General features: G+C 46.6%; 6 protein-coding genes and 2 non-coding genes across 8 annotated transcripts; 5 read left to right on the top strand and 3 right to left on the bottom strand.

Annotated features, from left to right (window-relative positions):
• Positions 1-42: 42 nt before the first annotated feature.
• E1B28_005337 (uncharacterized protein) lies at positions 43-2,497 on the top strand. Its single transcript, XM_043149892.1, has 8 exons — positions 43-93; positions 143-194; positions 250-594; positions 651-828; positions 886-1,564; positions 1,613-1,706; positions 1,767-2,275; positions 2,335-2,497. The coding sequence occupies exons 5-8, from the start codon at positions 1,434-1,436 to the stop codon at positions 2,393-2,395; spliced, it is 795 nt and encodes a 264-aa protein (XP_043010976.1). The 5' UTR covers positions 43-93; positions 143-194; positions 250-594; positions 651-828; positions 886-1,433; the 3' UTR covers positions 2,396-2,497.
• A 978-nt stretch (positions 2,498-3,475) lies between these two features.
• Positions 3,476-3,571, bottom strand: E1B28_005336. The gene has a single exon. It is a non-coding gene; the product is annotated as a tRNA-Asn (tRNA).
• Positions 3,572-6,164: 2,593 nt separating this feature from the next.
• Positions 6,165-7,702, top strand: E1B28_005335 (uncharacterized protein; the record flags this gene model as incomplete). The annotated part of the gene is made up of 3 exons (XM_043149891.1): positions 6,165-6,221; positions 6,275-6,406; positions 6,482-7,702. The coding sequence occupies 3 exons, from the start codon at positions 6,165-6,167 to the stop codon at positions 7,700-7,702; spliced, it is 1,410 nt and encodes a 469-aa protein (XP_043010975.1).
• Positions 7,703-8,691: 989 nt separating this feature from the next.
• Positions 8,692-9,831, top strand: E1B28_005334 (uncharacterized protein; the record flags this gene model as incomplete). Its single annotated transcript, XM_043149890.1, has 1 exon — positions 8,692-9,831. The coding sequence occupies one exon, from the start codon at positions 8,692-8,694 to the stop codon at positions 9,829-9,831; it is 1,140 nt and encodes a 379-aa protein (XP_043010974.1).
• A 790-nt stretch (positions 9,832-10,621) lies between these two features.
• E1B28_005333 lies at positions 10,622-10,703 on the top strand. Its single transcript has one exon. It is a non-coding gene; the product is annotated as a tRNA-Gly (tRNA).
• A 1,791-nt stretch (positions 10,704-12,494) lies between these two features.
• Positions 12,495-13,682, bottom strand: E1B28_005332 (uncharacterized protein). Its single transcript, XM_043149889.1, has 5 exons — positions 13,583-13,682; positions 13,299-13,526; positions 12,946-13,248; positions 12,796-12,885; positions 12,495-12,728 (listed from the first exon to the last, which is right to left on the bottom strand). Exons 2-5 carry the CDS (start codon positions 13,455-13,457, stop codon positions 12,627-12,629), a joined length of 654 nt encoding a protein of 217 aa, XP_043010973.1. The 5' UTR covers positions 13,458-13,526; positions 13,583-13,682; the 3' UTR covers positions 12,495-12,626.
• An 854-nt stretch (positions 13,683-14,536) lies between these two features.
• On the top strand, positions 14,537-18,307 carry E1B28_005331 (uncharacterized protein). Its single transcript, XM_043149888.1, has 15 exons — positions 14,537-15,090; positions 15,283-15,354; positions 15,420-15,464; positions 15,519-15,589; positions 15,652-15,885; positions 15,942-16,066; positions 16,126-16,206; positions 16,261-16,319; positions 16,374-16,485; positions 16,540-16,892; positions 16,955-17,133; positions 17,191-17,511; positions 17,575-17,605; positions 17,669-17,844; positions 17,902-18,307. Exons 1-15 carry the CDS (start codon positions 14,557-14,559, stop codon positions 18,209-18,211), a joined length of 2,703 nt encoding a protein of 900 aa, XP_043010972.1. The 5' UTR covers positions 14,537-14,556; the 3' UTR covers positions 18,212-18,307.
• A 460-nt stretch (positions 18,308-18,767) lies between these two features.
• Positions 18,768-19,673, bottom strand: E1B28_005330 (uncharacterized protein; the record flags this gene model as incomplete). Its single annotated transcript, XM_043149887.1, has 3 exons — positions 18,768-19,281; positions 19,355-19,551; positions 19,613-19,673. Coding segments are annotated over 3 exons (666 nt in total), but the record flags the coding sequence as incomplete, so codon positions are not given.
• Positions 19,674-19,852: the final 179 nt, after the last annotated feature.

Raw genomic sequence — 19,852 nt, 5'->3', positions numbered from 1 at the left:
TTTTGTCTTTCAATCTCCGCCTTAACCTTATCCATGGGATGATTCCGTTGGTTAACCACAAACGCTCATTGACATTAGTTTTAACATGAAGTGGTAAGTATTCTTTGTCATGATGTCGGATGATATGCTGACAATATACTAGTACTTTTGGTGTAATTTAATATGGCTTTCATGCAGGATTCCAGGAGAGGCTAGTGAGTTCGCGTTCTTGACGATACAGGGCGGGATTTGACCTTTCAGCAAAAACAGACTAGTAATCAGTCTCACTCAGCACCATTCATATACAACTTTTCCGTTCTCATAATCACCCCGAGGGGAAACTCACAAATACCATAGCTATTGTCGCCTTTTCGTGTTTCTCGGGTACGGTGCTGCTTCATCACGCATTACTAGGCCGACTTGCGCGAGATAGGCGAGAGGGAGGCGAGCTTTGACTTTGGGAGGTCTGGAGATCTATCCTACCACGGCAAGTGATTCCCTTTTGCTGCGTAGTGTTCGAAGGTGTTCTCACAAGAAATTTCCGATTACAAGTGCCTCGTCGCGAGTTCTTCATGAAACCCGTGATACCAGGTCGCCACGACTCACTCTACTTGGGTAATGTTTATTTCTGAATGTGAAGTCCATTACTCATCGAGGGTATGCTTGTAAAGTACAGCTTTGTCTTCCTCGTCTTCCCGCCGCGGGACCTTCAATCTACCCTTTTCTCGAAAGCGTGACTCGACGCACTGCGCACTGCAAACCAATCGAGACACGAAAACAAGCTGGTATTGATTACCTGGAATTCGGTCCCCATTCATTTTGAGGGTACGCAGGGATTTCGGTGATAAGGTTCGTTTAGTGCGAGCTTTGTTCGATATGGGGATTTATGATACCGTGTACGTGCAGCCAATTATACCGTCATCAACAGGACAGCTTCCCGGTTTGAATTGTGTGCTTGGAGCAACATGCGCCTATATTACGTCAAGTTTCGCCGACCTTAGTAAACAAACCGATCATTGACGCGAGGTTGGGGTATTTTCTCAGTCCAGGCCTGTGGCTGTATTCAATGATGCTTTAAATCAGCGTCGTGATTACGATGCCTCTCTGACGGATTGACGGATTACCCAACGTCCCTCCGACAACCGACCCGGGAGGGTTATACATAGCCGCAAGCCCTAGCATAAACGGTCGAGGATACGATGTACAGAGCGAAACTAAAACTGAGGGAATGTTCAAAGCTTTTCGTACGGGCGAGCAAGCGACCCGTGGCCCACATAGCACACCTTTCTCGGCGTGGCACTGGAGAGAGAGATATGTCAGGGTCACACATCAAATTCCATACTAGGCAGGTTTGTCGATCTAATTGAGTTGAACTAACGCGTGTAAGGACTATTCATCCACTTCACCTTCGCCCAAGATGTTCACCCTTGTCTTTGTTGGACACAAAAACGGTGATGTTTACCTTTCCCGTGTGCGTTTCAAAGTGCGGAATGTTGTTGATCCACCACACGTGGAGTCCGCGTAGTCCGAATGTCCTAGCGAGTGGAGAAAATGCTGTAACCAGACGGAAGTTGCGTATAAATATGTGCGTTGATCCTGAGGTGGCAACGATAAAACTTCCAACTTTCACTAGCATGTCGTCAAGCGCTCAGCCGACCAGAAACGTTCGACAATACGGGAGACGTGCTCTGATTGCCTGTACGGCGTGCAGGACTCGGAAAGTCAGGGTATGGGGAAAATTGGCTTTCACGGTACAAATGAACTAGTGCTCATCCTCTATATTCCAGTGCAGAAACGACCCCTCTGGCCTCAACCGACCTTGCCAGAGGTGCAGGCTAAAGGGATATAAGTGCGTATACCAACCTGTCGACGTACGATCCTTAGAAACACCTGAGGAGGATGACGAAATCCCACTTTACGATCCGTACTCTCGAAATAACACACCCGGGTCTTCCCGTAGCGGTACTCCATACCGAAGTCGACAGTCCTATCCTCCGAACCTTGGAACATATCCTCCTCCTTCCATGCCTAGTGGGCTAGTGCCTCCTGTGCCTTCACAAACACAACCGGTGCCTGTTAACTATCCAGCAGGCGGGTCATGGCCCCAACCACCACCTCTTGCTCCGATGCCAAGTAATTCCGGGCTTCACAGCCAGGATATCAATACGACCAACACTCCAGTACCAGGGTTTGGTGACGTTAACTACTATCAACCTCAAAACCAGATGTCGGTCCAGGGTACGCATAGTGCGGCATCTCAACAGGATAACTCTACGTCTCAACCGGTTCAACTACAGTATGTTCTTTCTCGTATGATATCTAGCCCTTGATTATTATCTAAATCGCATCTTTCAGAGACGGGAGTATTTGTTATGGGACACTTAGTTGTTTCTGCGGTTACCATCGCAAACCCTGATGGTACTTTAATAGTTATAGAACGCGAACATGTTTGAGCGGGATGGGGACAATGTATTTAACGATGGTCCGCTTGGACCTCACTTCGAGTAATTTATTCCGGTTAATTTATTCAATAAAGGAAGCTGTGGGTCCTTGTGTAGTGAGTTACTCAAAAATCCCAAAATCAGGCTGGTTTGGAAAGAAATGGTGATTTCGCAAGTGCTCAATAAGCCGTTCATCGCGAAGGCTCGTTGGAGGACCGCTAGACTCCAAGTGGCTGAAAGTTTTTTTCCGACCTGCAGTAACGAGGGCGTGAGAATGAAGCTTTGGGAGCACATCGGTAATTTTCAAACCGAACGCTCTATTAGTAGCCGACCTCCCAACAAGTTGGCGGCCATCACATTCACGTTCCTAATGTCAACATGTTTGGTCCAAAACTCCTTACCCTCTCGGTCCCTGGTCAATCCGATTTTAATCGGAATGGTAGGAACCCTGAGTCCTTGAGGTCTGAGTGACTCAGTGTGCCCCTTGTTCTAGTTTTGATGACTCCAATATAGTCGAAAGTACTAGCAATGCAGGGGCATGCCATTCAAGGTATAGCAAGAACGAGTGCTTAGTACGAGGCGCTACTCCCAATGTCTCGTTATGTGGTTCCATTAGTGTTTGAACCGTCAACATCGAAAAGTCTCTGGACTTGGCAATGTTTTCATTCACTTTTCTCACCTCTTCCGATTACCGCGACGGGGTCTGAGTCCGCGAAGCGGAGAAGCAACCAGAAGAGTAATCGGCAAGAACCCCCCGCTAAGAGTACGCGGGGCTACATATCATATCACTACTCACTCAGGGCGATTGATGTCTTCCGCGGATTGGTGTTTAATTCTGTTGACCGCAGGTTTCTTTACTCTCCCTTCCAGTTTTCATCGTAGTTTTTATAAAATTCGAACATTCACCAATTGTAATCTATTCTCATTGTCGGAGTTACACTCACAAATAGTGGATTGTATTGTTTGAATTTACCTACTACCGATGGTTGGTTCAGCAGACAAAATTTTTGAAGGGGTGGGTCGGGCCTTCAACCGGCAAACCCATCTAAAACATTCTGCCCCAGTGAGGCTCGAACTCACGACCTTCCGATGCCAAACGTGGCTTAATCTACATAACAGTCGGACGCTGTAACCAACTCAGCCATGGGGCATATTGACCTCATGTTTAAATTCCTACATTATCATTGGATTTAGAGTCACCCACAGAGCTTGGCAATTTATCTCTGCAAGGAAAGCGTTCAATCAAGGTTGTGTTACACGAGGCAAGGATCTAGTATATCGTAAGCAGAGAGTTTATCTACGACTAGAATGACACCAAGCCGGAATTCAAGGAAAACAACAGAGGTCCCAAGTCGCGAATTAAAATAGGTCAGCGGTGGAGAGGTTTCCAAGCTATACCCTCGGAGCGCCCTAAGAAGTAAAGCTTTGAATCACAACTGAATCTCGACGTACTTTAGTAAGTATTCGTGGCCGGTGGGCTGGTGGGGGATCAATCGGACAAGGGTGCCATTTCCAAAGATCAGAAGATTATACGCGAAGGTTGCATGAGTTTGGAGGAAATCAGGATGTTCAAAGCAAACTGGAGACTAGGAACTGGAACGATCTCCTTAGAAGCAACAATCACAGGATGAGATGTGTGTTCAGCGCTCGCAATGGACGAGAGGGAAAAGATGGCAAGAAATGGTTACGATCCTCCTTGGGACTGGTGGAACTGTCCTTGGGGTAAATTTTCACTTCGATAGGGGAGGTGGGTTGGTGATATCGGAGTTCAGATCATCGGATTAGATTAGATTACCCGTTAGATGCCGATATGCACGTGACAGCGAAAGGTTCGGACTAGGCGGCCCAGTCGACTTCTCCATGTTTGCCTCCATCGGTCCAACGCCTCCTTGAAGCACTGATTTGCGATGTATACAGACATCACTATTCCAAAAGCTATACTAGCCTCTGTGCTTCACGCAGCCTTCTTCAAGGCAACTTGGTCGGTGCTTTTAAGATTTCTTTTTAATCCCTGACTTGTCCCTGACCAGCGACGTGTCATTATGCTCATCCAGATAACCTGTTCTCATGAGGCTTGATGACCTCCGGTGGATGAAGATGTGGAGGAACGCTGTGTACTAGTCTCAGTCATTCTTACGAGAGGCGATGTCGACCCATTGATGAACGGATTCGTGATTCGACCAGTGCGTCGCCATCAATTCTCACCAACTAAAGGGTAACCCTCTGTTGCTATTTCAAAGCTATGTTTGACTTTTTGAAGATTTTCTTTGGACGATCCGGGTTATGCATGAAGAATAGCCATCTACTAATCGGCCCACTGGACACATGCTCTTTCTTAAGTACCAGTAACGAGGTCCGCAGTTGCCTGCCATCGTGTTGTTGGGTAACGACTATGCGCCATTCAAGGTCCTTGCGAGTATCAATTATCCGATCAACAATCTCAAAGCTGTCAAACAGTCAAAATTCCTATGCAACTTTACGTTCATATATGTACCCGTGGGATTACACCTCATCATCACAAAAATCCGGGGATTGGGATAATGGATTATCATGACGTGCCTGTGATATCTTATCCCAGAATCAGTATCATTTCCCTGCCAGATGATGGGATACCTTATTTTGGATTATACCGGATTAAAACCACAGGGGTAAACGCTAATTACGATGGCTCCTCATCTGCTGTTATCACTTATCTGACGACCTACCATCAAATATAATGTAGATATGACATGATATGACATTATCATGTTTGCCCTACACCGGGGCAAAAAAAAAATCTGTAATGCTCATTTCGGCGTAATTATTTCATATATGGTGCACTTGATGTTGCTATATCAAGGATTTCTTAATTTCTGTTTCTGATACCAATTGACGTGACTGCAAGCTATATATAGAGTAACATATTATAATTATTATATTTTGGTTTAGTATATTTTACGGTTTTTAGAAGTTAACAGTCACATGCATGCAGTACCAAGTAACCGAAACCGAGTAAGTTAGTTCGTACTTACAAGTACTATTTTGTTGAAGGTCAAATTTAGGCCTGGTGCTAGCGATTTTGATTGCGTTACGCGCGCGCGCCGGCCATACCTACAACGTACAGGTTCATCCCCACATTCAAAATCTGAGTTTAGGACATGTAATATGCACTCATCTACTACTCTACCTGCTCTACAGGTGATGATCCTGAATATTATACAGTTCTAAGATGGTCACTGCTGATACATCTAACAAGGCCAACAAAGGCACCCCCTTGTCCTAATGTAGAAGCCCTACATTGAATGATACCCCATTAAATTTTGTGGCATGAAGGACTCCCTGTCACAACCAGCTTATTTTATTTATTACATCAGGCAGGCTATAGTCATTATGAGATAAGCAAACAACAAAACTATTGGGGAGTTGTACGCTATGATGACGAAGTCAGAAATTCGGGAGTGAATGAACTCCACATTATTTCCTTTTGGAGATCATTCAGGGTTTGACAACTTAAAATATTCATACCGGATAGATGATGGAAAAATATATTGACTTGGTAATCTGCCCGGCAAAAGATAATGGATGATATTGGAGTATCTGGTTTCAACATCCTGACACGTGGTGACAAACTGTGTAACAGTATATCACAATTCGCGATTTTTTGTGATGATGGTCAAACCCAGTTTATTCATAGACATTCGGAGGCTCAAAGGTGAGGCCACGCCTTGCCTTCACAGTGGTCTCTTCAAAATTACGCCTCGCAGAATGACTTCGGTGTCTGCTACTCTTCGCGAAACCAGGGCTTCAAGTGAAGATCGACAGGTAAGCCCTTCTTCATACTTCATTAATTAATCGTTCAACTTCCTCACTGGTAGGAGGCTCGTGATATGAATGTTGAGAAGCCTACCCTCCGTGAATCGTGGGACGTGATCATGAAGACGGTGGATACACTCGATGATGACTTGGTGAAGGGATACAAGGAAGATATTGATACTCTTTTGGTTTTCGTGAGTCGTTAAATGCTGTATAAGTTGGGGTTAGTTTACTTACCTCGTTCAATTGTGTCGTTTGTCGAACACTAGGCTGGTTTATTCTCAGCAGTCGTGACAGCCTTCACAGTAGAATCTTATCAATGGCTACAAGAAGATACTCTCGATAAGAGCGTCGCGCTCCTCACACAGATCGCACAACAAATGAGCAACCCCGGTCAGACGTCACCTTCACCCACGCCGTTCGCTCCCTCGTCCTCGGCTGTGCGAATCAATACATTTTGGTTCCTTAGCCTCACGCTTGCGCTCGTTGATGCTCTGTTCGGACTCCTCTGTAAACAGTGGGTTCGTGAGTATCAACGAAAAACAAACACAAAGACTCCCGGTCAGGCGTTGGCGCTCCGTTGGCTCCGTTACCAGAGTTTCGAACGGTGGCACGTTCCCAAAATTCTCGCATCTCTTCCAATCCTACTCGAAGTCGCTCTATTCCTCTTCCTTGCCGGACTATTGGAGTTGTTGTGGTCTCAACACCATATCCCGTTTTCAATTGCTCTAGCTGTCATCGGGCCTGCTGTTTTGTTTTACCTCATAACAACTATACTTCCTGGCTTGAGGACTATTCACCAAGCCCTCCGGATACATCCCTACTTCGCATGTGACAAGAAGGAGCTTTACCCAATGCTCATTGCTCACCTGCCGCTAATCGACTTCATCTGCCCATACAAATCCCCTCAATCATGGCTTTCATTCCGCGTTTTCTCAGCCATTTACTATCTTCCAGGCTGTAGATGGCTCCTCCACTATTTTCTTGTCAAGGTCAATCGATACTGGTATCCTGACTGGGATCTCAACTTCGAAGACTTGGATCGTCGTATCAAAAAGGACGTCCTACACCTGTCCAGTTGGTCGTCGCTCGATGTGGATGTGATTCAACGTTTCTCAAGTATTAAAAGATGTCCTGATCTCTACGCATTGAAGGGTCTTCGATGGCTAGTCGAGGAAACCCGAGATACCCCATCTATGGTTCCTCACCTAAAGAATGTACTGGCAGTGCTCGATCCACATTCGGTCATGCCCGCGATCTTTGATCGCTGGGACTCACCCTACCAAAAAGCTATGTGGAATGTGTTCGACGTCTACGCCGCACTGGAGTCTTCTCCTGGCTATAACGAAAATTCAGGTTTATTCGATGACCAATCATCATTCCACAATTCAGTTATAGTTTCTCGGACATTATGCTTCCAATACTGTTTGAATACCTTTGATGGTTCTTGGGAGGTTTGGGATTCCAGTAAATTCATGCATTTTGTTTAAACCGAAGACGTCGCGACGTCTCTCTCAAATCAAAGTTTAAACTTTTTTTGAGCGACCTCTTAAGAACCCACTGCAAAAAAAAATATTGTTATTAGCTTTGAAGCCTGTAGATTGTAGTAGTGTCTTATGTCTCAATCTCAATCATGCTCTCAAAATTTCAACTCAATCTCAATCTCAATCTCAAAATTCAACTCAAATCTCAATCTCCAAAAATTCAACTCAAATTTCAATATCTCTAAAACTCAATTCAATCTCAACTTGACATGAAAGATTGAGAATATGAAGGTGGTTAGATATTTAAAGTTCAAATAATTGAGAGTAAGTAGTATAGTCTATACTAGAGTCAATGGTTATTATAGAGAGCAAAGGTAAGGTTATTAGTATTGCTTGTATTTAAGCAAGGGTGAGATGAAGGTAATGTTAGCTGTTTTGATTGTGTTATGCCTGCGCGCACGCCATATCACGGACTTGTAAAAATTTGCTAAGTACTTGGTGTGGGAGAATTTTTATAAGTCCGTGATATGGCGTGCACGCAGGTGTCACACAATCAAAACAGCTAACATTACCTTCATCTCACCCTTGCTTAAATACAAGCAATACTAATAACCTTACCTTTGCTCTCTATAATAACCATTGACTCTAGTATAGACTATACTACTTACTCTCAATTATTTGAACTTTAAATATCTAACCACCTTCATATTCTCAATCTTTCATGTCAAGTTGAGATTGAATTGAGTTTTAGAGATATTGAAATTTGAGTTGAATTTTTGGAGATTGAGATTTGAGTTGAATTTTGAGATTGAGATTGAGATTGAGTTGAAATTTTGAGAGCATGATTGAGATTGAGACATAAGACACTACTACAATCTACAGGCTTCAAAGCTAATAACAATATTTTTTTTTGCAGTGGGTTCTTAAGAGGTCGCTCAAAAAAAGTTTAAACTTTGATTTGAGAGAGACGTCGCGACGTCTTCGGTTTAAACAAAATGCATGAAACGTCAGGGGATTCAGATGGTTCTGGGTTGAAGAAGGCGGCAGAGGGGCTCTGGGATTGTATACTCAAAGTGCCTGGAAATGGTCAATTCGTGAAGGTATTTTTCCGCCCTCAGGAGTTGTTGCGGCGCCCATCTCGGATGAATTGGTGTGGAACAATTTTGGATTTCTACAGGGAACATTGGCACGAACTGGACATTGAAATCCAAATATGGCTGGCAGAGAGGCTCTCTTGCTCTATCCTCCGATTTCTCGGGTCCGAATCAGAGTTCGACGTTAGGTCCACTCATCTGGCATCCAGCTATGGTCTCAACTTCTTCACCTCGGTAAACGACGAACTATGTAAAACAGAGTTCCTCGAAACGACTTCTGCCTACCTGGAAAGCTGGATAGACGTATTGACCCACGTGCGTCACCTTCACCACTTGCCAGTTCTGCAATTTAAGCCAGTTCCGGGTTACTTTCCACTACTATCAAGAAAATTCCACAGGCTCTTGGATGATCCATCGACATCTGAATCAGACACGCTTTGGCCCGTGTTGGAATCGTACAAGCGACTCTGGGATACGGCATACAACTCGCAAAAGGAAAACCTAGTCAGCATATTGTCCAATCATATACATAACGCAGTCCCCGAACGAAACACAAAAGCTCTCATCCCAATTTCGTCGATCGAAGAACCATCCCAACTATCGTCTTTACCCTCGTCTATCTTTACCAGATCTATGAAGTCGCGACAACCCCTCGGGTTTCTCACTTTCGTGAACGAGAAGCTGATTCAAGACCCTAATTTCCTTCATGATTGTTGGAAGAGCACCGTTGACCGCTGGGTGAATGCACTGGAGTGCGTACGAGTTCTCCATGGATTACCGCCCAATTATTTCAGGTCAATCCCGGAGTGCGATGGCACAGTCATCGATTACAAAATTAGGAACCAGAAAACCGATGAGATTGAAAAAGGAGAGGAAGGAGCAGAGAGGCATGAGCTCGGCCATCTGACGGTTGGCATAGAGGAAGCAAGATATGGGAACGACGACACGCCGGCATTTTCCAGTGATGACAGACCAGAACGTAGTTCAGGAGAAGGATATGCGGGTGCTATTTGGGGGCAAGGTGCGGAGAATAACGTTTAGTTGAACGAGCTATCGGAATGGAGATGTATCAAGACTTGTGAAACGAATAACGATGGTTATTGGCAGATAATGAACATGGCTCTCCCGAAGGTTGCAGTTACAGGCCAGATGATCTGGAGTTTGAACGAATCATGGCGCAACGGAGGAGACGGGGACCTGATGTCAGTCAATCTTTGTTGTTGATTCCGCATGCCTTTGTCGTTCCAAGTTCCAAGTACTGAAGAACGAAGGAAATTAGAAAGAGAATGCCAGAAAACAGAAAGGCAGCGTACCTATGAACACGCACGTTCTCTGACTCGAGTTTCCAGCTTGGGGGAGTAATTCACGGTGGATTGATGAAGAAACCAAGTATGATTGAAGGCGCTGCAGCGAAGGGTAATTTTTGAAGCTAGAAGCTTTCGGATCTCGTGTGAGTCCAACCTGATTACGATTAACGGTAAGCTTAAGTATTTTCAAGACAAATGCACTCAGTAAAGCCCATTTCTTCCTTATGTGGTCTCCGCTGCGATTGAAGTTCGATGGGTTCTAGCCACTGTTCGGAGAGGGAGCGGTTAGACAGGGAAAAGAGGTAGGCAAGAAGACCGTACGTGCCCAAAGGAACGGGAATGGTGATACTTTATTCAGCGGCAAATATCCTGAATGCAGAGTTCTGTTCAAACTTTCATGGATTTAGAGCTAAGAGGAGCAAAGAAGCAAAAAGGGAAGTGACGCCGGACGGTGACGATAATTTGGTCGTATTTACTACTGTATATTCGGTCATTTGATACCATGGCATTCTGCCGTAAAGCACACACCGTTGGTAAAGTGGTTATCATGCTTGCCTTCCATTCGGCAAACAGCAAGCGGCTCGGGTTCGATTCCCGAACGATGTACTAGTGTGAGGTCTTCATTGAATTTTGTTTGAGAGCTGCATATCGACTCCCAATCTACGAGTACAATATATTGACTACTTGAGAATGCTATAAGTAAGTGAAGCAACCCTGAGAAAAACGTATCGATTTACACTAATAAAATTATCCCCCATACTTTATCTGAGCCAACCGGGCTTCGGTCTCATCAAGGCTCGCAGTCTAACCACCGAAAATCAACCACAACGTCCGCCTGCCGCAGAGTCGAAGACATTATACATCGAAACCAGAAGAATATTGTTCAAATTGGACACCACCAGGTCCCAGACGCCACTTGATATCGGGTGTGGTTTCGTGGAGCTGATGTCCTCCGATCTTTCATCTAGTTTTGTTAATCCCGAGGTCGCACCAAGTTCGAAATATTGAAGAGCGAAGGAGATTAGAAAGAGGACGCATCTTCGAAATCGCTGGTATGTGCGTCAGCCTAGGTCTCGCTCTCCCGAACACTGTACTTCCACCCGGTGACCCTCGTTTAAAACCGGCACTTCCATCACGATCTAATACTGCAACCGATGTCTGCGCATTATGAATGAACTGGGAAAGTGTTCCGATTTTCAAGTTATTGATGAGAGAATCGAGATGAGGACTGTTCGTACTGAATACCTCTGTTCGTTTTGGCAGTTGAGATAGTAGCTGTGGACCGGAGGACCACGCGTTGTTTGGTATCGCATTTGTCCGACATACGTATATGCATGTACACCCGACATTTGCCTCGCACCTTATAGGTGTCTACGCTGCGCTTCTGGATCCTACTTTGCATATGTAATGACTTGAGGCATACATCCGATTGAAACCTTCGACTCCAATGGTGGCCCTTGTAGACCGAGCTTTCAGAAGGATGACATTAAAGCGGAAGAGCCGTCTGCCTGAGCGGAGAAGACAGTCGAGCCTTCAGACGACCACGCCAGCTACTCGATATTCACTTATCCGCTGCAGTCTGCGGAAACACTCTAGAAAAGAAAAGGTGATAAGCCATATCCTCGAGCCAACCACGGCAACGGACACGTACGAGCAATGATGGTGAAAGGTTATTTGGAAATCGGTGTACCGTGCGGGGGACAGTCCGATACACGGACCGAAAATATAGTAATAGAGCTAAGGTGATAAAAAGAAATAGCGAATCTATCATGCGTCTTTTTCTGCTCGTCAAATACTCAGATAGAATGGGAAGAACGACCGTTCCCCGAACGTCCTAGAAACAAAGCACCAGGAGGTCAAGGAAAATCCTGAAGTAAAGGCCTCGAATAGAACGTACGTTACTCCTAGTGGCCAGCCGGAGCTGACGCACTGACAGCCACGACACAAGGGTGGCCACCTTGACCAATATGACGCTTCCGATAGAACTGGCGCGGCAACCAGAGCAGCAGAAGAGAGAGGGGGTTGCAAAAAACGCAGTTAAAGGGAGGGCCGAGTGGGTGAGTGGAAAGTGGTCGCTCGTTGAAGTAGAGGGTAGATACAATCGGTCACGCATACAAGGCATCAGCGAGTCTTCTTCGCCTCGTTTTCGTAGTCCCCTGTGTGTTGAGTTTGGCTCAAGTTTCGTTTTCATCATTTGATTTTGAGTCGGATAACTCGCATGGTGGTCGTGGTTGACCGGATACCAGATTCTTTAGGTTACTCAGCGATGTCACAAAGACGTACCTTCGAAAAAAACGCACCTCGACGCTATATCTCTTCGGAATCCACCCTACCACGCCAACCTTTCGTGCGGGTTAATGACCCATATCCATGCAGTAGGCGGACCAATCGATCTGGTTGGAGAGGAGTTCGAGATAGTTCATGCGTTCAAAAATCAAGAAAGGACTTGTACATATACGAGAAAATGTAGTCAACACAATAAAATATCACAATGCTAATACTCAGTTCGACGTGGCCCACCGGTATCCACTAATAACAATATCCTCCCAGTTCATTGGAACCGCACACACCGTTACAGCATGTTCTAGAGCCATCGTTGTTTACGTTGCATGGTTCACCTTTTGCGGCACACTAGAGAGTATTTGAACAACGTGTTAGCGTCTTCCACGAAAAGAACGACGAACTCAGGCACACTCACCTCGACGCATACACCCTCATTTCCACACTTCGTTCCTTCACAACAGTTTTTCCCGCCGACGCCTCTGCACTTTACGTTGAGTTCGAGGCACTGGAAAGGGAGGTAAACGGGTTAGCGGGCGAGACTATCGTCAAGGCTTTGGTATCTTACCTCGCTGACATCGGCGGGTTTACACAGTCCATCGCCATTCCCGCTGGTATCGCAACGCAAACCGTCGCAACAGTCCACGCCGTTTGCATCCTCCCCTCCACACCTTTCATCGGCTTGAACGCATTGACCCTGACTCTGGGGAGCCATGATGGGCGTACACAAGCCCTCGCCATTGCTGTCGTCAGTACAGCTGAACCCGTCGCAACAGCTGATGGTATTCCCGACCCCATCCATTCCTCCACATTTCTCGTCGGCTTGAGCGCATTGATCTTGAGGAGACGCCTGGGCGAGGTTTTCCTGAGACTAAAAAGGGCGTTAAGGAGAGCTCACTGTATAGAATAGGCGTTGCTTACAAGAACGAGATGGAAGGAGAGAATGAAAAGGTTGAAAAAAGCTCGAGAGAGAATCATGGTAGGTAGAAAGGATGGGTAGGGATCGTGAAGGGCGTGGTTTGAAGAAGAGAGTGGGTGGTCGAAACGAATGGTCGGGTTTATATAGCCCACGTGAGACATAACGCTTCTAGAAAGTTGCGAAAGTTTCCGACCAAGACGTAGCTGGAGTGCGATTGCGCTTAGGAGTTCCTGCGGCTACGATCGGTGACGAAAAGCGAGAGAATAATGCTTGAAATTTTACGCACATGTCAAGCCTGGACCCAGACATTCCGTTCTTCGTTTTGCTCTCTCTCCAATAGAATGTCGGTAAAATGAGCAACATAGCTTGGAGGGTTGGGATGATGGTGGTGGGGTTGCCTCAAATCGGATACGGGAAAAAATTAAACTGCGGAGTCCAAATTATCTGTTCTCCGACAGCGGCCTCTTCGCAACACGTTCTGTCAGCTGGACTGAATTTCTGTCTTCAAGAATCGCGGCCGGGTTATTTAGCACTGAAGAAGACAATTGAAAGGGATCCGTAGCCTAGAAATGATTGAACATAGTCATGTGCGAGTCATGTGTCTGGTGAGTACCTGAAATCGCATTTTTTTGGTATACTATAGTGATAGGAACATTGTCAGCCACTGTGTACAGGATGGACAGAAACTGAAATAGCTACTGATCCTTTCCACACTAACCGACACACCCATGCGTTCCGTATTCGCCGGTTTCGCTGCGTCCGGTTCGCGTGTAAGTCTAGGGTTAACATGGCCGCGCAAGAGCAAGAAAAATTGTACGCAGTTAATAAATATCTCTACGGGATTGCGAAAAGGTACGCTTTAAAGATAGAAGACTACATATATACTGGAAGTTGTAAGTTAGGCATTTCGTCATACACACGGCCAGTTTCCTGGGCAATTCGGTTATAGCGTGTGGAAAACGTCGCGTTCCCGTGCTTCAGCGCTTCAAGCGTTGGCGTCAGACCTCATGATGATGGGAAACAAGTCAGCTGGGAGATCAGGGTGAGGTGAGTGCCGCTGTTAGCGGTGAATTTACTGGCTATATTGTTCCCAAATGAATATGTTCTGGCTAGCGAGTCATTTGAACGGATATCGAAAGTCAAAAACGTATAGAATTCAGTGATTGCCGGGATGGAAGAACCGATCAGAGCGTTACGTAAATTTCAACCCTTCTGTATAATACCGTGACTGAACGAAAGACTTGCTCTCTAACCGCCATCATGGTCCCACTATGGCTGGTCGTTCTTCCTCTCGCTCTCGCCCAGCCAGCCACACTTTCTTTTCCAGGTTCTCAATCTCAATCGTCCTCTACTTCCGAGTCACTTTCAGCTAGTAATCCTGCAAGCACAACGCCAACGTCAACCTTTTCAAGTATCAGCATCTCGGTTTCGATTTCGGTCTCTACATCTATTACGGCTTCTGCTTCATCCAATAGCGCTCTCTCTTCACCTTCAGGCTCAACCATCTCGGTTTCGTCCAACTCAACCACCGGTTCCACGGCTCCAACGTCTACTGCGATCAACGCTACCACAACCACACACCTTGAACCGCCAGCGACATCATCCGCAATTGTTACTAGAAAGACGGTCCCCATTCACCCATACACCTTTGAACCGTTCCCCGTACCATCCCAACCATCCATTCCAGGCGTGTTCCCGGACACCGATCCCAGACATCCACCTGAAGTCGGAGCTCCAGTCGTACCCAACTTTGAACGCGCGTGGGCTGCAGCCTATAGAAAAGCTCAAGGGAAGGTGCGTGGTTATCTATTACGTCTTATACACGCCTCTTCGCTACGCCGTTGTCGACGCGTTTTTCGGAGTACCGAGTTTCCGCCCCACATGGGAATCCGGCAATCTCGCCCGATGACTGTACCTTCTTTGTTTCTTGCTTCTTCTCGTCTCTTTACTGTTATTGGCGTCTGACGATTTATCTATTCTCTCTAGATTGTTGATCTGTCTCTTGAGGAGAAAGTGAACGTTACCACCGGTGTGGGTTGGATGGGTGGCCGCTGTGTCGTAAGTTTGTATACTTATACTTTCAATGGTCATAGACGATGACGTTCATAACGTGTTATTTTTAGGGAAACATTCCCGACGTGGGTGATTTTCCAGGACTCTGTCTAGAGGTATGTTCTTCCACGGTCTTAGTTCTTCGACTGTTTCCTCAATTCAGCTACTAGGACTCGCCTTTAGGGGTGCGGTTTGGAGATTTCGCCACTGGATTCCCGGCAGGTATCAATGCCGCGGCAACGTAAGTCGTTGCCAGCGCTCCTTGATCATCGGCAATTGAACTGACGATCTTCGTTTTGGCAGATGGAATCGCGACCTCATTCGAGCCCGTGGAATCGCTATGGGTGCCGAGTTTGTTGGAAAGGGTGTCAACATTGCTTTAGGACCGATGATGAACATGGGTCGTGTCGCCCAAGGTGGAAGGAACTGGGAAGGATTTGGAGCTGATCCCTTTTTGACTGGAGAATCCGCTTACGAGACGATTCTCGGGATGCAACAATCGGGTGTACAAGCATGTGCTAAGCATTATATTTTCAAGTACGTTCTGCCGTTCCCGCTGTCTTGTATTTCAATTGAACTTGATTTTCAAACAGCGAACAGGAACATAAACGTACTCAGTCGAGTTCAATCGTCGACGATAGGACTGCTCACGAGATTTATGCGCATCCGTTCTTGAGGAGTGTAATGGCAGGTGTCGCTAGTGTGATGTGCAGTTATAGTGAGTCCGTGTTTATGTTCTTCTCGCCCGGGAAACTAACAAGGTCATTCGTTATCAAGACCTCATCAACGGAACCTATGCTTGCGAAGACGACAAGACCATGAACGACATCCTCAAGCGTGAATACGCTTTCCAAGGATGTAAGCCCCACCATCCACACGTCCCTCGGTTGAGGTGCTTACAGAAATTCACAGTCATCATGTCGGATTGGCAAGCTACGATGTCGACCATCTCTGCCATTACTGGCCTTGACGTATGTTGTCGACGATCTGGTCCGTCAACTTGACGCTAACGGAACCTCTGTTAGATGACGATGCCTGGCGATGTCACTTTCAATAGCGGCGATTCGTACTTTGGAGGGAACCTTACTGCGTATGTGAATAATGGGACTATACCAGAAGCCCGCGTCGACGATATGGGTACGTTATCCTTCTGGTTTGTGAACGTGTGCTCAACCGAAGCCCCTTCTCCAGCTACTCGCATCATCGCCGGCTGGTATCTCCTCCACCAAGATGCGCCGTCCTACCCGCAGGTCAATTTCGACGCTTTCAAACCTGACAATGAGCCCACGAATGACCATATTGACGTTCAAGATGACCATGCAGACGTCGTCAGAAAGATTGGAGCTGCTTCCACCATCCTTTTGAAGAACGAGAACGGAGCGTTGCCTCTCACTGGAAGGGAGAGAAGGATCTTTTTGGCCGGTAGCGATGGCGGACCACCCAAGATTGGACCGAATAGATTCAGCGATCAGGGCGGATTGGAAGATGGGATTTTGGCGATGGGATGGGGGTCTGGGACGGCGAATTTCACATACCTGATATCAGTACGTTTCGTTCTTTTGAGTAGGGTTGGTCGTTTACTTATAACCCTTCTTTCTTTTTCTAGCCATACGAAGCGATCCAGCAGCGAGCACGGAAGCATCGTACCACCGTCTCCTGGTCGTTTGACGATTTCGACCTTCCGAGAGCAGGTAATATGGCTATCAAGCAGAGTGCTGCCCTGGTATTCATTGCATCGGATTCGGGAGAACAGTACATTAACTTTGATCAAAACGAGGGTGATAGGTAAGCCTTTCTTTTTTTATACGTTTCCGAATTTCGCTAAAAGGTGATTTCTTGAAGACGGAATCTCACCGCCTGGCATGGAGGAGACGACCTCGTGCTCGCCGTCGCCGCTCAAAACAACAACACGATCGTGATCGTGAACAGTGTTGGTCCACTCATTGTCGAGCCTTGGATCGAGCACCCGAATGTGACTGCCGTTCTTTGGGCTGGATTGCAAGGGAATGAAGCTGGGAATGCGATTGCGGATGTGCTGTATGGCGATTGGAATCCATCGGGAAGGTTGCCGTATACGATTGCGAAGAGGTTGGAGGATTATTCGACTGGGCTTGTGCTTGGCGGAGGTCCTCAGGATATTCTGGCGATACCTTATGAGGATGGGTGAGTTGATTCTTGTTCCTGTCCTTTCGGTTGGATGTGGAGTTCTGACGAGGACTAATTTAGGCTTCAAATTGACTACCGTCATTTCGATGCTGTATGTTTCTTTCGTTTTCTTCTTTTCGGTAGATCGTTCTGATACCTGTTCTTGTTTTCCTAGAATAACATTGAACCTCGGTTCGAGTTTGGATTCGGGTTGAGCTACACGGACTTTGAGTACAGCGATTTAAGGATAGAGAGGGTGCCTAATCTGGGTGGAATGTTCTCCGAGAATGAGAGAGCTTGGGACCAAGGAAAGGTATCTCCCATCGCTGTTGGATCGTCCACCGCCATCTGGTAAGCTGTTGCGCTAAGCCGTCCGAGTTTTAATGATTGTTGACCGTTTTTCTACAGGCTTCATAGACCGGCTTTCAAGGTATCCTTCAATATCCGAAACGTGGGCGGTGTTTACGGTGGAGAAGTACCGCAAGTATACCTCAACTTCCCTCGATCATCTGGGGAACCGCCATCGGTGTTGAGAGGTTTTACGAACACCGCCGTACAACCTGGATGGTCGAAGCGTGTGGAGATTGTCCTTTCGAGGTACGATGCTTCTATTTGGGATGTGGAGGCGCAAGGGTGGAGGAAGCCGAATGGTAGGATTGGGGTTACTGTTGGCAGGAGTTCGAGGGATAAGAAGTTGAACGGGCATTTGCCGGTTTGAGAGGACGCTTGCGTACTAATGGTTGGCTACTATGACTATGTAGCCAGATACTTGGACTTTGCTCTACACGTCGTGATTTAATGCTTATTTGAAAACATTAGAGTTGTGGTTGTGAGTTCTTTCTTCGGCTTGTGATTCATCTGTGGTATCCAGTTCACGTTCTATCTATAAATTAACGGAAATGGACTAACGGAAATGGACTACTACTCAACACCTACACCAGTACAACATATGCCTCGTAGAAAGCCCCATCCGATTTCTACATTGAATAATCAAGGGTTCGAACGCGTCAGTCCACGTCCATAACATTTCGTTCCATACCAATATGATTATTTTTCGTGTACTCTGCCTTTGAAACAAACCCGCCGTGTCGTTTGAGCTCTAGCATCAATTATTACTCCTAAGATTGGCTTTTGCAAGTGGTGCTAATTCACGGGCTGATTGAACCCCTGCTGGTTCGCGCTCAATGATCGTTGATGAATTCCGCGGGATGTGGATCCTTCTGACAACATTCTCCAAGCCAACTGAAATAAACCCTGCTCCATGGGAGGATTATGCCTATTCGGCGGAATCTAAGTCGACAATTACAGATCAAATCTTCAATTAATAGCCCGCTTCCCACTCCGTCGATGCCACCCTCACACGAAGGTTAAATGCAAATCACAACGGACATGCCTGCCCACTAAACGAAATCCCATCGAAATACGGTCCCTTGTGATCCGGCACATCGAGCTTCAACACACTCAGCACCCCGTTCCCCGAAGAACAACCGTCACTCTCATTATCTTGTCCTGGACACTGAAAAATCTTGTCTCCCTTCTCATCTCCAATATGTATCTCCCCAGAGGCGTGTTGATACCCAATCGCCTGCGGAGGCACTCGTGGAACGGGATCATCTTGGTTCGTGATTCGTGCATAAGTGGAGTCGGATGTACCAAGCGTAGAATCGACGAAATCTGCGAATGCTTTGTTTCCGGCCCTTGGCATTCCAAACACGGTCGTTTTCAGTTCGATAGATGAAGGAAGTTGTTGTTTGAGCATGAGGGCATCGAAAGTTGCGATTGAGGCGCCTAAGAGTGCGGAAAAGTCAGGAAGCGAGCACCGAGAAAACGAACGCTACTTTAGCCGATCCCAAAAACACACCTAACGAATGACCCGTAACGAGAACCTTCGTCGAGTTGAACTCCTTCAACCCTTTCTGAACACCGTCCATAACGCCGTCAGCGGTGCGTTCAAAGGTCTTCTGAAACCCGTCATGGACTTTGATGTCGCCTGAGAGTTGGAAACGTGTCGAGTTGAGAGGCCTGAGAAGGAATTGGGCGTCGTTGAGAATTGAGAGGCTGAATTGGAGAATTGTTGTTGTCAAAATAGGCGGTGATAAAGAATTGAAAACCGACGTACAGGCTCTTTGAGTTCGTACCTTGGTGTGCGACAACGATAGTATTGGTAGTTGGATCGTGCGCTACGAAATCTACTTAGGGGTTAGGGGGTTAGGGGTTAGGGGGTTAGGGGTTAGGGTTAGGGGTTAGGGGTTAGGGGGTTAGGGGGTTAGGGGGTTAGGGGGTTAGGGGTTAGGGGTTAGGGGTTAGGGGTTAGGGGGTTAGGGGGGTTAGGGGGTTAGGGGTTAGGGGTTAGGGGGTT

This window comes from Marasmius oreades, chromosome 3 (genome assembly GCF_018924745.1).
Source record: "Marasmius oreades isolate 03SP1 chromosome 3, whole genome shotgun sequence".
Taxonomy (NCBI): Eukaryota; Fungi; Basidiomycota; class Agaricomycetes; order Agaricales; family Marasmiaceae; genus Marasmius; species Marasmius oreades.
Note: the sequence above shows the minus strand (reverse complement) of the source record. Positions and strands in the feature narration are given on the sequence as shown.

Coding starts and splice junctions, on each gene's coding strand:
- E1B28_005337 (XM_043149892.1), top strand. CDS start 1,434: ATGTTTACCTTTCCCGTGTGCGTTTCAAAGTGCGGAATGTTGTTGATC. Junction 1,707..1,766: donor GCAGGACTCGGAAAGTCAGG/GTATGGGGAAAA, acceptor TCTATATTCCAG/TGCAGAAACGACCCCTCTGG. Junction 2,276..2,334: donor TCTCAACCGGTTCAACTACA/GTATGTTCTTTC, acceptor CGCATCTTTCAG/AGACGGGAGTATTTGTTATG.
- E1B28_005332 (XM_043149889.1), bottom strand. CDS start 13,457: ATGTCTCACGTGGGCTATATAAACCCGACCATTCGTTTCGACCACCCA. Junction 13,249..13,298: donor TCTCCTTCCATCTCGTTCTT/GTAAGCAACGCC, acceptor CGCCCTTTTTAG/TCTCAGGAAAACCTCGCCCA. Junction 12,729..12,795: donor ATGAGGGTGTATGCGTCGAG/GTGAGTGTGCCT, acceptor AATACTCTCTAG/TGTGCCGCAAAAGGTGAACC.
- E1B28_005331 (XM_043149888.1), top strand. CDS start 14,557: ATGGTCCCACTATGGCTGGTCGTTCTTCCTCTCGCTCTCGCCCAGCCA. Junction 16,207..16,260: donor TGAATACGCTTTCCAAGGAT/GTAAGCCCCACC, acceptor AGAAATTCACAG/TCATCATGTCGGATTGGCAA. Junction 17,512..17,574: donor GCGATACCTTATGAGGATGG/GTGAGTTGATTC, acceptor GGACTAATTTAG/GCTTCAAATTGACTACCGTC.